This window comes from Rousettus aegyptiacus, unplaced genomic scaffold (genome assembly GCF_014176215.1).
Source record: "Rousettus aegyptiacus isolate mRouAeg1 unplaced genomic scaffold, mRouAeg1.p scaffold_m13_p_4, whole genome shotgun sequence".
Classification (NCBI taxonomy): Eukaryota; Metazoa; Chordata; class Mammalia; order Chiroptera; family Pteropodidae; genus Rousettus; species Rousettus aegyptiacus.
This window is the reverse complement of record NW_023416307.1, coordinates 69,531,159-69,546,073: the sequence shown is the minus strand read 5'-3', so window position 1 is coordinate 69,546,073 and position 14,915 is coordinate 69,531,159. Positions and strand designations below refer to the sequence as shown.

Genomic DNA, 14,915 nt, shown 5'->3' with positions numbered 1-14,915 from the left:
TATTTAGCAACATTAGTTTTCTCCAGATCATAAAAGAAAAGAAACTAAAACTATATAAAGATTTCCATATCGATTTCAAACTCACCATTGATAAGCTGAAGGGATTCAGGATCTGGATTCAAAGAGGAATTCCCCAGCAAAAAATTCTGATGCAGTGTCTCAGCAATATAATCTCTGAAGTTACTAATTGTATAAACAGCAGTGGGCTTATCATCCAATTCCACAAGACCATGGTTTTCCACTTTGTTGGAGTGAAGGCTGATTAGGTCCCAGGTGGTATTACTGATGGCCTCACCATTGAAGGTAACTGCATAGTGAACATCAATGCCACTATGAATGAAAAGAAAGAACAGATTAGGCCCTGTTCTTAGGGAGGAGTTTTGAACCCAGTGAGAACAAACATTAGACCTAGAAGGAGAGTCTCAAAAAGCATGGTTTCCATCACCATTCTCTGCAGACCCTGGGCAACCTTTTGCCAGCTCCTCCTTTTTCCTAGAGAAGAGAGGGCCATAGCTCTAAGAACATGGGAAGAGATCTAAGGAAGCCCAGAGGCAACCTTGCAGAATACCGGAGCATCCTCTTCCCCCACATTCTCATACCTTCTTTCCTCCTTCAAAGCCAACTGCTCCTCTTGACTATCAGCCTGCTTCCTGTTTTCCATATTAGCATTTCCCCTCCAATAAAAACAAAACATTCTAACTCCACCCAACAATTGGTAATCATCTCATATCTCTTTATTATTGCTGTTGAAAGAACTTTGTATTCCACAAAGGGGAATGAAGCAATGAAGAAGCTTAATTACTATAAACTAAAATAGTTATTTATTGTAGGAGGAAAATATGAAACACTTGGAAATAAAGCAAATTGATGATTTATGATTTTTGGGGGGAGGGCCTGGTTGGAATGATAACTCCAAAGTTTATGAGTTTACTACCCCATAAGGAATTAACTAATTTCGCACCTAACCAAGTCATTCTTTCCCAATTAACTATATAAACTTCTTTTTTTCAAATGCTCTAGAAACTAGCTCTCATTTTCTGATGGCTCCCTCATTAATGAGCTGAATAAAACCTTGATAAGTGCTAACAAATAACTTTGTCTGGGAATTGGGCTTTTACACTATCTACCTTTCCATGAGCAAACAAAGAGAAGATGTCTTGGAATAAAGGATAGAGTGAAAATAAATAAATAGGAATTGATGTGTCATTTGATATTTTCTTAAACATATTTTGGGAAAACAGTATCAGAATATAAAATTTTAAAGCCAATAGAAATACTCTTTCTAAACTCTAACTTAGATTTCTCTAACAATTAAAAGCCAACATTTTGTAAGTGCTTACAATGTGACAGGTATTTCCCATTCTTTATTTCATTTAATTTTCATAATCACCTTAGGAAGGTGTTATTATTTTCAGGGTATTGTTGAAGAAACTGAGCTTTAAAGAACTTCAGAGACATGCCTAAAATTTCACAACATGTAAGTGGTAGATCAATAGTCAAACACCAATCTGACTGACTCCAGAGCCTGCATTCTGAACTACTATGCTACTCTCAGCAGCTTTAATTAAGCTATGAACAGAAAAACAAGTCACTGTAGCTTCCAGCCAGCCTGTGAGAAATAGTCCTCAGGGGCAGTACCTAGCAAGCTATACCGAAATTGCTTCAGAGGAAAGGAGAATACTCTCTTCCCAGAGATAAACCACTCAAGACAGACATGCGATGGAAACAATTTGCCACTTTCAGACATTCTGTAGGAACAAAATGACTCCCAACCCAAAGTATAGAAATAAATTAAGTGCTTCTTCCTCTGACTTACTCATATATATTTTTATATATTCCTTAATTATAACCTTTGTTGTTTTGTAAAGATTCTGTTTTACAGTGCCTTTCAATCTCTCTTTGAGTTTCTATCCCATGGTTAGCTTGGTCCCTGGCACTGAGGGGTACCCAGTGCCAACTGAATGAACAGAAATCTATACTTATCTGAATATAAAAAGAAAACTGCAGCCTAATCAATATATTCATAGATCTAAAAAAAAAAAAAAGATATCAACATAATGACAATAGTCTCATAAAGTCTAGAAAAAAGGGAATTAGTCAACTCATTTATGTTACTATTTAGTGGAATGCTTCTCAACAGTGTATTGTGGCTTCCTTGTGAGATAGATCCCTAGACTATAGACAGCTATAACAGACTAGCATGGCTTGATAATACTGGCCACTAGAATCACCAACTTCCTTTTTCTGATTTCAAGTTTGCAAAGGGAACTTTTGATTATAACTCCCTACAGATTTTCTTATTGGGAAAGAACATATGAGCCAGCCAATGCAATAATTGGTCAGTCGGCAGACATATTTCTTGCTTTAAATAGATCAATGGGCTTCCTAGAGAATGCACTGTATTTTGTGGTTTGGTAAGCATAAATTGGTCTTAAGAGACTCTCCTCCCTGGGAGCGGTAGCAGTGCTGGACCTGTCCTGGGCCTGCTTGCTGCAGATCATACCCTAGATTACAGAGGACGACATGAAGGTGACATCCCCCACCTGCCATTCAAGCAGCCAGGGCTCCTTAATGTTCCTGTCTCACTCTGAGTAACTTCAATAAGGTTTTCCTCCTAGATCTGATATTCTGATAAGCTGGCACTTTTGATGGGGGTGATTTAAGGTGCTTTAAAGTGGCATTTGCACATTTTGACACCTGATGCTGTACTAAGTGGTAAGACATTTGCTGGTCATCTAGAACTTCCCTCAGCTCCTTAATTTTTCATGTCAGAATGTGGGTAATTCCCAATCTTTTTTGGTAAAGAAATAAATTCAGTAAAATATGCTAAAACAACCAAATGATGGCCTCAAGGTAGAATAAAACAGTAAGAGGGACATCTACTGGTCAGAACTCACTATACCATGTGTCCCAAGCATCTAGCACAATGCCTGGCTCACAGTAGTTCAATAAATACTTATGAAAATAATGAAAAAATTAATGGTAAATTTTATTCACTAATGCAGGAAGGTAAGACAACTGAATTTGTGCCACTTAAATAACAGTATGCAATACTCCTGGCTTAATGCAAGGATTTTTAGTCTCTAAATATGAAAGAGTAATCCTTCCCCCTAAAGAGCATGCATATCATCTTCATACATTTGTGTCTTCTGAGTAATCACTTTAGGGGCATTGCTTCACAGCCATGACCCAACTCTGTGAGAATGTGCATGCCCTCCTCAAGCTCTGTGGAATGAACCATGTCTACATTTCCAGAAAGGTGAGCTTTTCCTTGGGGTCTTCGCACAACAGATTAACATGTTAACATGGCTCATAAGACAGGAAGCAGTGAGAAGGAAAAACTGGAGAAGAAAAGGCTGTGCCAGTTAGCACTTGAGTTTGTTTCTGGGCTATAAAAAAAATAAGACAAGGAGAGTCAAGTGTTTACTGGGAGCCTACAATATTGCCTTGCATGACTTTTAACTAACATAAAGAGAAGATTAAGAAAAATGTTTCTGGATAAAAAAAAAATTATGCAAATCAGGTAATTTGGGTTAGATTACTGGCCTTACTCTTTATTGGCAAAAAAAAAAAAAAAAATTTGTTGCCCAAATATTTCCCTTGGACATCCAAAAACAACACTTTTATTATAATCTACCTTGTCTAGTGAGGATAAATTCATTTAAGAAGATAAAAGTCTTCAGAGAGATGCTACAATTTATCATCATGTTTTTGTCTTGGAAAGAAAACTCAAAGAAATGCTTAAGTTTATCTGGAAACCATCTATTCTCAGAGCCGAGAACTTTACTGTGACCCAGAACAAACTGAGTTCTGGCATGGAAAATGGAATACAGAGAAGTCTTAGGATGAGGGACAGAATAAAAGCCAAGAGGCCAAGGGAGCACATATGAAGCAGAATGCACACTGGCAGACAAAACATTTTCTGATTGAAGAAAGCTGTGCTGGCACTCTGCACTCAGCAATTATGAGGTAACCAACCACCATGTATTATCATCTTTCACCTTCTAAACTAGACTGAAACAACTGTTACACAGAGGAAAGTTATATAGAGGAAATATATCTGTCTGACAGAGATTTACAGAGATTTCAATCCTGTGGAAGTGAAATTTACCCTTTCTTATTTTCTTACTTCAAATGTCCTGGTTGGCTGTTTGACATGTGCAGATCTCAAGTAGAAAAATAATGCTATCACATCTCATTAAGATTAACCAAAATAAATATATTTCAGAGAAACTCAGATATACTCAGAGAAACTTCTTCTATAAAACTTCTAATAGGAAGAAGACACACACTTACAAAGACTGATGCTAAATTTTTGAAGTATATGTACCAGGCAGACATATATTGTTGATGCACTTCGAATGGATCCTACTAACTTAAAATAATGTGTGCATCTTGAAAGAGGTACAAAGCAAATAGAAAGTTTCATGTGCATGTGTTTATAACATTTTGTTGTTATGTTTATAACATTTATAAATGTTTAGAGATTATGTATTACATGACTATTTCTGTGCTATACATTCATTCATACACCGCACGGAATAAAAGAATACCAAAAAGTCATGAATAAATTAATCGACTGCCTAATACCTGACAATATTGAACAGTTTTAGAAAGTATACCTAGATTACAAATTTTATCATAAAATCTAATAGCTTCATATTAATTTGTTATCTGTCGATTTGTTGTCTGTGTCCCCATTGAGGGACCCATTCTTTTGATCATATGGTTAACATCAGAGTATGGGTTGTTTTTATATTCTAATGACTCCCAAGAAGGCAGCAATTAAACAACCTGGCTTTTTGGTTGAGTGCTGACCATCAAAACATGTGCCTATAATATATACACACAAAGCAGTTTATATATACATGAGACTACGGAAACCTAAATTCTGATTACCTTGGTAAAAATATTTGATACCTCCTAGTCATATAACTTATGGCAAATCAGTTTGCCTCCCTGAGGTGATATTTCCTCACCACTCAAAGAAGAATGAATATTGACTCTCATTTTCACTAGCCGACAGGGATATAAGAAAAAAATGAAAAAAATAAAAGAACCAGTATTTTGACATCTCTCTGAAAGCATTTTTCATTAGACTGTGTTCTAGAGGATGGAGACTAGAGTTACTAATTTTTGTAGACACAGAGTTTACCTAATTAGTAGGCACTTAGTAAATACTGGCTAAAACAATATAAATGAAAATGAGGAAGTCAGAAAGCCCTTTCCAAATATAAAATATTACAATGAAGGAACATTACTGTATCTCTAAACATGCCCATATTTAACCTGTGAATATATTTCATAAATTATATATTATATTAACTAACCTTTTAGGAGAAAGTGAATTTTAAATAAATTTAGAAACAAAAGGCCAAAAAAATGACGTGCAACTTTCACAAGGGGTATTGACTATGTATCTATATCACACATGCTTCTTCGAAGAAATTTCAGAGAGCAGCTGTTTCTACAAATGAACTATTACAAAGATTGGCTTTCTCCCCTTCATTTAGCACTTAAAGTGACATTTGATTATGTTATTGAATGCACACATACTTGAAAGTGTTTACATTAATTCAGGTTTTTATTCTTGTTTTAAATTAAGTGTGACTCAATATTTGAAAGTACTTTTCAGTTACCAGTCTGTAAGAGGTCTGTAAACTATAGCCTGTGAGCTAAATCCAGCCCACTGTCCCTGAGTTAATAGATTCTATGTTTTTAAATGAATGAAAAAAATCAAAAGAACAATCTTTTGTGATGTGTAAAAATTATATTTCAGGTTTCAGTAAATTTATATAAGATTTATTGGAAAACAGACGCACACATTCATTTTCATTGTATTGCCTATGTCTACTTTCATCTGATACCAGCAGAGTTGAACCGCTGCAACAGAGATAATGTGGCCTGAAAAGTTTAAAATGTTTACTATCTGACCCTTAATATAAATAGTTTGTCAAATCCTGATCTGTAAGGTGATGGATAGTGGTACTAGAAGTGATAAAAGAACTGAGCCATGCTCCCTTTGACCTAAGTCTACCATATTTTCTAAACTACCTTCTCATTCATTGAACAGTGCAGAAAGTGCCAAAAAGTACTCTACCTGCCATTTTCCTTGGGGGACCTGAAAATAAAAATTGAAAATGTTAAGTAGAGTTTAAGATAGTTCTTGTTCATCAAAGTGTAAGTTCTCAATATACTTCCCCTGAAAGGTTCCCTTACATGAAAATGTTTACATAGTATTAGAAGCTGACAAATTCCTGTAGTTTGAAGGAAGCGAGCAAAGGTGGGGAACATGTTCTACTTTAAAATAAACAGTCATTATATCCTTAAACTTTGGTAAAATGCTTTTTAAACAATTCACAGAAGTTTATCTCTTTATAAACACATTCTTTTTAGTAGATCAGCAGAGGGCTCCAGTCGTTGGCACTAACAAAACTGGGAACACTCTTCGAGAGATGTAATGTGTTACTTAGAATTAAAACTAAAATAAATTAACAGCAAATCAGGTGGTATACAGTAAGGTTCTAAGGGGCTGGTGAAGGTTAGGACTGACGAAACTATAGGACATTGCATAGCCTTTAATGTTTATGTATTTTATGTGACAGACACTTAATAGAACTTTCCATGTGCAGAAAATTATGCTAAGCATTTTATAAAAATTAATTCATTCAATCCTCATTAAGACTTATTAAGGATCATTAGTATTCCCATTTTACAGGTAAAGAAACTGAGGAACAAAAAGGCTAAATTATTTACAAAAAGTATTTTTTAGTAAGTCGAGATAAATTGTCTTTTTTATACAAATGAGAAGTTAAGACTTGATACTTTACCCCAAATCACCCAGCCAGAGCGCCAAAAGCAGGATTTTAACCTAGGCAAGTTGGCTCCAAAGGCCATGTTGCCTTTCATGTGCTGCCAATCAAGAGAGGTTTATGTATATAAGAGTACATAAAAGCAAGAGGCCTCACATTCTCAGGTTCTCATATGAGCTTTAGCCACAACTGGAGGCAGTATTCTGTGAAAAGTGCTAAGACTGAACTGGAGAGACTGGTCATGGTCTCAAAATAGGGGAGGGTCAATTTACGATGCTTGCCCTCTCTCCTGTACTAATAACTACTGAGTGTCCTTAAGGTAAATTATTTAAACTCCTGTGCTCTGGTTTCCTTATCAGAAACAATAAAGGAGAATAGTAACTATCTCATTTAATATGCATATTAAATGAGTTAATATACACATAAAGCCTGGTACACTGTACATGCTATGTAAGTCCTTGCTGTTAATTCTGGTAAGGCCAGAGGTTGTGACAGGAACATGCCAAAACTAAGATGCTGATACTGTTAATTATGCTGTGAGATTATAGAGTGCCCCCATTCATACTCTCTTGCACCCAACTGCTGAGACAGGGCTATCACCCAAAGACTGCAGACCTTCAGAGGACTGAGTCTAATGGAGGTTCAGAGCAAGAGCTAAACAGTCAGCTACTTTGTTTCAAATTCACAAGCTAATTTACAAGCTCTCTGATTCTGGGCTAAAACTTCATCTCTTTAAATCTGTTTGCTCCTCTGTAAAATGAGTACTAATGATATTTATTCTGAAAGAGTGATGTGAGCTTAGGAATGTGAAATGCCTAATACAAAGTAGTCACTCAAAAAAATGTTCACAAGTGTCATGCAGCAGGTCTAAAGCAGGGAAGAATCATCTTAAAAATGAGGTCTCTGGTTTACTCAGAACTATTACATTGAAATGAAGATGAATGCATCTCCTCCAGGGTGGCCTCGCATCAAACGTCAAAGTCACCTCAGTGGAACACTGACAAGCTTTAGCAGGACCTTGAGGTCACATCTAATCTGACTTCAGGCTCCCCTCAGTGTCAAATCAAAGCTGTGTAACATGTCAGCAACACCCTGGGGACATGAATTCCTAAGTTCTTACCATGGCCCAACTACAGATGTAGCATGTCTCCTTGAATACATTATTTTGCCTTTTTCTAACTCAGTTTCCTCACCTGAAAAACTAGCATTGGGAATACAAACCTAACAGAAATAGCATTAAATTACAGCATCCAAATCATTCTGATCATTGTTGTATATATAAAATACACAAAAGGATATTCCAATTGAAATAAAGACTGCATTTTCAGAGTAAGTCTATTTACCTGAAGTCAAGTACACGGATATCCTTGTAGCCCGGTAACCCAGTAAATGCATTTCCAACCTGTTAAAAATAAAAATAATAAAATTTATAACTATGTAGAAATGTGAAAAGGGATATAGAAAATAACATTTTAAAGAGAAGAATATAAAGCACACTGTTTACAACTATTAGAAGCCTGTACACATACATAGATACATATGGATTAGAAAGTCACTATGAAAATTGTGATAGTTATAATGTTAAAAAAAGTTTTTACCACAACACAGACACATTTTTCTTTTTCATTTCATCTTTTAAGGTTTTTTAATATTCATTTTTTTCAAATCATAAAAAACATACTTCTTATTGGCAAATCACTGTTTTTTACCCCATTATGTGATAAAATATATATGAAAAAAAGCATTAGTTCCCAAAGGAGCTATAACAGCATTGTTAAATGTGATTGTTTGGATTAGAAATCTAGTTGCAGCATACACATTGATAAATAGGTGCTCATTTCCTAAAAGTGTCTGGTGGTGTCTGTTTCCTGTTCCTACAATACAAAGGAAGTGCGAACACAGTCAACATCAGAAAGAAATCTATAGGCTTGGGCTTAGCCTCCAATAGAGCAGACTTGTCGAGTGGTTGTCACGAAGGAGATTATGAAGCAGTGACCAGGTAACTTAACTGGTCAGAGGATCCATTTATGAGTATCACATCTGTCAGCACTAGATTTATTACCACATCTTTAAAATCCAGTCATGGAAATCAATAAGAGTTTAGTGACAAGAGTGGGCGGAAAGAATGCTAAAGATCTAAAAATAATCAGACAATACACAAATACCTGATGTTTGTACACAAATACCAAATGTTTAACAAAACTGAACATTTGACCCATAACATTTCAGGAAGTGCAGTCTCACCAGATAAGTAACTATGGGGCCAACATCAGAATAAGGGAAGTAAATTGTTAGTGGACTTTGGGAACTCTGTTACTGGATCTCTGGGCATCTGCTTTTAAAACCAAGTCTTCATATAATCAGGAGTGAGATATCTTTAAAATTCTGGCTCACTGAAGATCTTCATGACTTCAAGATAAAGAAACCAAACCCATGAAAGTTCTTGGCTATAATAACTTGCCTTATTTTATCTTCTGAGAGGAAACAAAAGAAGTGCTATAATTCTTAGAGGATGGGGTAGGGATGGAATCCACAGGACCGAGAGGTAAGTCCCAGATGCTTTTGCCAGCTGAGTGCCATGCACAAGTCTTCTTTTATAGAACTAATACTGCCCTGCCCACCACATCAGTTTTTATAAGATCCAAATGAAGGTAGCTGAAAGTACTCCATTAACTGCAAAATACTGTATAACTCCATGTTATTATTATTACTAAACCCATCTCATTTGGGGCTTTGCCATCTCTTGAGTCTAAACACAAACAGGTATTCTAATTCATCACATCCAGTTACTTATTATACATGTATCCAGTTGTAAGAAGTCATTCTACTTAATTAACATCAAAAGTAATAATAGATATAATTTATTGAGTGAGTTATGTGCCTGGTGCTTGGCAATATTACTTCTAATCTTTGCAAAAATCCCAGGAGATACATACTTTGCTATTTTTATAGATGAGAAAACTGAGACTCTTGAGATGTCGACTAATTTGCCCAAAGTCATGCATTTGGTGAGTGACTGAATCATAATTTATTCAACCCCAAATCTCTCTGAGACTGAATCACATATTCTCCCCATTGAATTATAGGCCTCTTCCTCTTTCCCCTGATCATAATAAACATAGTTTAGAAATGGAGAGACATCACTTCTCGATCTTTTGGCTATGAACAAGTGTAGAAGTGGGACCAGGATGGGGAAAACTGTGAAGCTCACCACAACTTTTGGGAAAAGTGTGAATGGAGCTCATTACAACTTGTCGCCTGAATTAAAATGAGGGGGACTCTGTATGATATAAAAGAAGGAACACTTTGAAAAGAAGAAAGAGATCTGATTTTCTCTTTTATTTAGAGGGGCTGAAATCACCATGAACAAGTTACTTGACTTCCTGAGCCTCATGTGTAAAATGGGGATGCTTACCCACATGGCTGCTGTTAGCAGACATACGGCAGCCTGAAGAACAGAAAGCACTATATAAGGACACTGTGTTGACACTGTGGCTGTCTTCAGTTATTGATGCTCTCAAGCCTAACCTTTCTCTCTATGATCTCATACTTGGTAGTATCCCTAGCTTATCTTACTCTTACTCTTCCCCTCGTTAAAACAAACAAACAAAAAGAGCCTCTGATCCTCAATCCCTCAAGCAGCTTTCTTTTTCCCTCTATGTCTTCCAATATTACCAAAGAATATTAAGAAGGAACAATCCCAGTGACTGTGTCCTGAATGGAAAGAGCTAGAGGGCCCCCTTCCATGTGCAGTAAACACGGCAACAAGGCCTTCCAGAGACACAACCCCAGACTCTGCTGCTACACACAAAGATGGTCCACATGTGGTTACTGGTTGACATTTTGTTACAGATAAAGAGACAGGGATGCAGAGATAGGCCAGAGAAGGAACTGCTTCATGTCCATTATCCTTCATTCCCTTCAAATCGCCTTAAGGCAATAGCTACCTACCTCATAAAGTCCCTGCTCAAAATGTTTTTCAGAATATTTATTAGATTTTTTCTAAATATGCAGTCATTCAGTACAATTGTTTACCCAAACACTGGCTTATTAAAGTTTCCTTTAATAACAGGCTTAAGGGCAAGGAGAACCAGACAGCTGATCCAAGACACTATCTGATGCCAGGTGGCCACTGGCCTGGCTGACATTTCTTCCACATACTATACAACCTCACAATTTGGCCACACAGCTAGGAAAATTAATCATCTGGCCTACACTCCCCATGTCTGATGGCTGCAATGATGCTGTTTGGCTAAGGGATGCATGTTTTATTTCTCATCTAGACACGGTGTCTAGGGAAGCAAATTAGTCCAAGGTAACGGAATTGAAAAACTTTGCCAATGAGAACCCCATCAAGAGGGAATGGAAAAGAAATAAACAGGAAGGAACGATGTGCCTTGTAATTAGACAGAGAGAGGAGATGGGCACTCGATGACTTACTACACAAGAAGGGGGACAAGTATGGATTATTTACAACTAAAAGAATCTTGAGGTTAAGTCCTCTATTGAATTCTTCAAGGAGTAAAGTTGTGAGATGGTCTATTGCATGATTCTTTAAAGAACTCCTTTTTAAAAATACCTCCACCCAAGGAACAGAAGTAGAAGGGAAATTTACTTGTCACTGGATGTCCTTTGTCCTTTGGACTTGGCACCATGTATTACCTATGTGTTAACTGCTCAAAATTTTTCCATTAAAAAAAATAACACTAAATATGAAATTAAAAGAAATTAAATTTAATTAATTTTTCCTAAAGCAAAACAATACATCGTATGTAGTTTTTCAAAAATACTTATTTCTCCAAATATTGTCAAGTTAAAACCATGCCATAGAACACATTCTTCCTTAGCTATACACCAAAAGTTGGAAATTGCACTTATTTGTTAGTAGATAGCAAAATGTATGCAAGATTTTGTTTCAGTGAGATAAGTCATCTGTATTCCTGCGTACTTTTCACAGAGCTTTCTGAAGAAATGGCTAAGTCACCACCCCCAAAACAAGCAGATAGAGAGCTTGAATCCTAAACTTACCTTTAAGCAGTGCTGTGCATATGAAAAATGTACAACCTTGAAAAACTTTGTTTATCAAAAAAATGAATAAAAACAAACAAACAGACAAACATCACCCACCTCTGAAATGAACATGTCTGCAAAGTGCTGGTGGTAGAAGCTGGAGGGATCCTGTAGTTCTTCCCTGTATTGCTCCCCCAAAAGGTGGATACTGAATTCTGCAATCTGCTCAGCTGCTGATTCTGTAGATTCTTCTATTACACTCTCGATTTCATTGCTAATCTGGATTTTTAGAGAAAGGACAATAAATATCGCTATTTACTCATTCAATCAACAAATATATATTGATTACATACTATATGCCAGATACTATCCCAAAGACAACTTCTGCTGATGACTTTTTATATAGTATTTGATTTTGGAACTAATTAGGTAGGCTTTAAAACATAAGTTAATATTAAAATTACTGTGCATTTTTACCCTCCTTTGAACATAACAATGACCAGTTTAGGGAAAGACAGAAAATTTTCCACAGATAATGATGAAAGTTGAACCATCAGTAAGTGAATTAAAAGAGTTGACTCTGCTAAAATTATCATCTAAAAATAGCCTAGAAGCATGGTTCTCAACACTGTTTATATTTTTACAAATTCTTTAATGTCTAGTTGGATTCTCAAATCTGCATTCAATCAGTTCCCATATATAGTTTTAGTTTAAGTATGTGAAGAAAATCCAGCCACACAGGTATGTATTGGGGAAGGGAGGAATATATTAGTAGCCTTTTCAGATAAATGTAAATATTCTTTTTAGATACTACACTAAGTTCAAGAAGTGGTAGTTTCTTAATGGTTAGTTGCTATGTAGAATCTGAAACCACATCAGCAGTAATTTTTTTGTACTCTGCAATATTTAAATCCAGTTTTCCCAGTAGCCAAAGTTGGAATAGTTTGAGCAAAAAAATGAATATTGAATTATAATCCAAAGAATAAAATAAGCATTCATGCATGGGTACTAATATAATTTAATATGTAAATGTAAGAAAAGTGACAATAGTTTCTTATTGAAGAATTCCAGTTAATAAATGTTGAAGGAATAGGGGAAATAGAATATCACTACTGGAACATACAGTAATAATTGCTGCATGCAAGATACATTTGAGTTCATCTAATTCAAGTCCCTCCATTTTAGTGCATAAGAAAACCAAGGATTGGAATGGAAGAATGGCTGGTCTAAGGGCTCGCAGCAAGCCAGTGGCACAGCCAGAAAGAAAACACAAGGACCTCTTTCATCATTTCATTTTTCATCCCTAATGGATCGTGTAATAGCAATCTTAAATTTCAGAATAAGAAAGAACCTCAAAAAGCCCACCATCACTTCTGATGCTTGAATTCTCTCTACACTATCCCTGACAAATGGCTACTTGTCCTCAATTTAAATGATTCTAATGAGAAAGAGTATGACTTTCAAAGGCAGACCGTTACATTTCCAAAAAGGCTCTCATGGTTGGAAAGTTTTTAATATTAAACCCATATATATTTACCTATAAGGGTTACCATTGATCTCAGTTCTGTAAACTGGGATACCTATAAAACCTGTATTCACCAGAGAACTCTTCAAATAAATACGGGCAGTTACTATATCTTCCCCAACTTTTCACTAGTTCCTCTCCTCCAGACATTTCTCAGGCTCTTAATATGTTCCTTAGAGTGTAATACAAACAAGTGAGGTTTGATCAACTAAAATATGGTAGGACTACCACCTCCCTTATGGTAGAGTCTATGTTTGTATTAATGCGATCCAAAATTACATCAGCTTTAACTAAGTGTTTTCCCCACCAGTAATTGTATCATGCTGCTGACTCATACTGGAACTAACATCAACAAAAACTCTTTGTCTTTAATAAAATTTTGTACAAGCTTTGCATTTTTCTATATTAAATTTTACCTCAGTACATTTGGACAGAAACTTCCATTTCCAGTATTATTTTAAAAGAAGTATGCTTAGTAACCTTACTGCTACAGATATATGCACTTCTATGTTCATTATAGCATTATTTACAATAGCCAAGATACAGAAGCAATGTAGGTGTCCATCAATATATGAATGGATAAAGAAGATGAGATGCACGTGCGTGCAGACACACACACACACACACACACACACACACACACACAAATAGAATATTATGCAGCAATTAAAAAAAACTAAACTTTGCCATTTGCGACATAGATGTATCTAAAGGGTATTATGTTAAGTGAAATAAATCAGGCAGAGAAAGACGAATACCATATAGTTTCACTTATATGTGGAACCTAAAAACAAAACAAAAGAAAAAACAAACAAAACAGGCTCATAGAAACAGAGACCAAAGGCGTGGCTATGAGAAGGGAAAGGGTGGTAGGATGGGTGAAAAGGGGAGGCAATTATTGTCGATAATATTGTGATAAGTTTACATAGTGACAGAGGATTACTAAATTCAGTAGGGCGATGACATTGGAAGGTCTAAAAATGTTAATCACTATATTGTACACCTGAATCTAATATAACAAATATAAGATTGTATACTAACTACACTTAAATTACAAAAATAAATTTAAAAAATTCTATATCCTTTCTGTCTGAAGAAGAGAAGGCTAATTCCTAATTAGTTCAAGGATAGAACATGGGCAAAAATCCCCACAGTGAATTATGTCACATAGCCCACAGGAGACAGTGAGCTTACCAAAATGACAGTTCCCCCAGTCTCTGAGTCATTTCATTTACAATTTGAAGTCCTCTCTTGCCAATAGCAGTTTTACTCGGTTATCTAAGGAATCTCAAATTCTTTAGATAAGGAATGTACCAGTTTTAGTATCCATAACATTTCCATAAAGGGAAACATAGGAAGTCTTATATAGTTTAGCAATGGAATATAAATCTCTCTCAATCCCTGTTCTCTGTGTTAGAAACTAAATAACTCACACTCTCCTCCGGCCTCTCCAAGCTGCTCTCTAAGGTACCTTCATAGGAGGTGACCTCTGGATATGGAACACTGAGAACACCTAAGTAGAAAAGGGAAAACATGTATGTGAATTTAGTCCCTAAGTCAGAATTCAT

The 14,915-nt window shown here is 35.9% G+C and overlaps 1 protein-coding gene across 1 annotated transcript in view; it reads right to left on the bottom strand.

Moving 5' to 3' along the window:
• The window catches only part of IMPG2 (interphotoreceptor matrix proteoglycan 2), an 82,413-nt gene that overhangs the window by 31,210 nt on the left and 36,288 nt on the right, over window positions 1-14,915 (bottom strand). The window contains exons 6-10 of the mRNA XM_036218996.1: window positions 14,781-14,860; window positions 11,940-12,101; window positions 8,156-8,214; window positions 6,101-6,121; window positions 86-330 (exon numbers count right to left, since the gene is read on the bottom strand). Of these exons, the coding sequence (XP_036074889.1) occupies window positions 86-330; window positions 6,101-6,121; window positions 8,156-8,214; window positions 11,940-12,101; window positions 14,781-14,860 (567 nt within the window). The remainder of the gene's footprint in view (window positions 1-85; window positions 331-6,100; window positions 6,122-8,155; window positions 8,215-11,939; window positions 12,102-14,780; window positions 14,861-14,915) is intronic.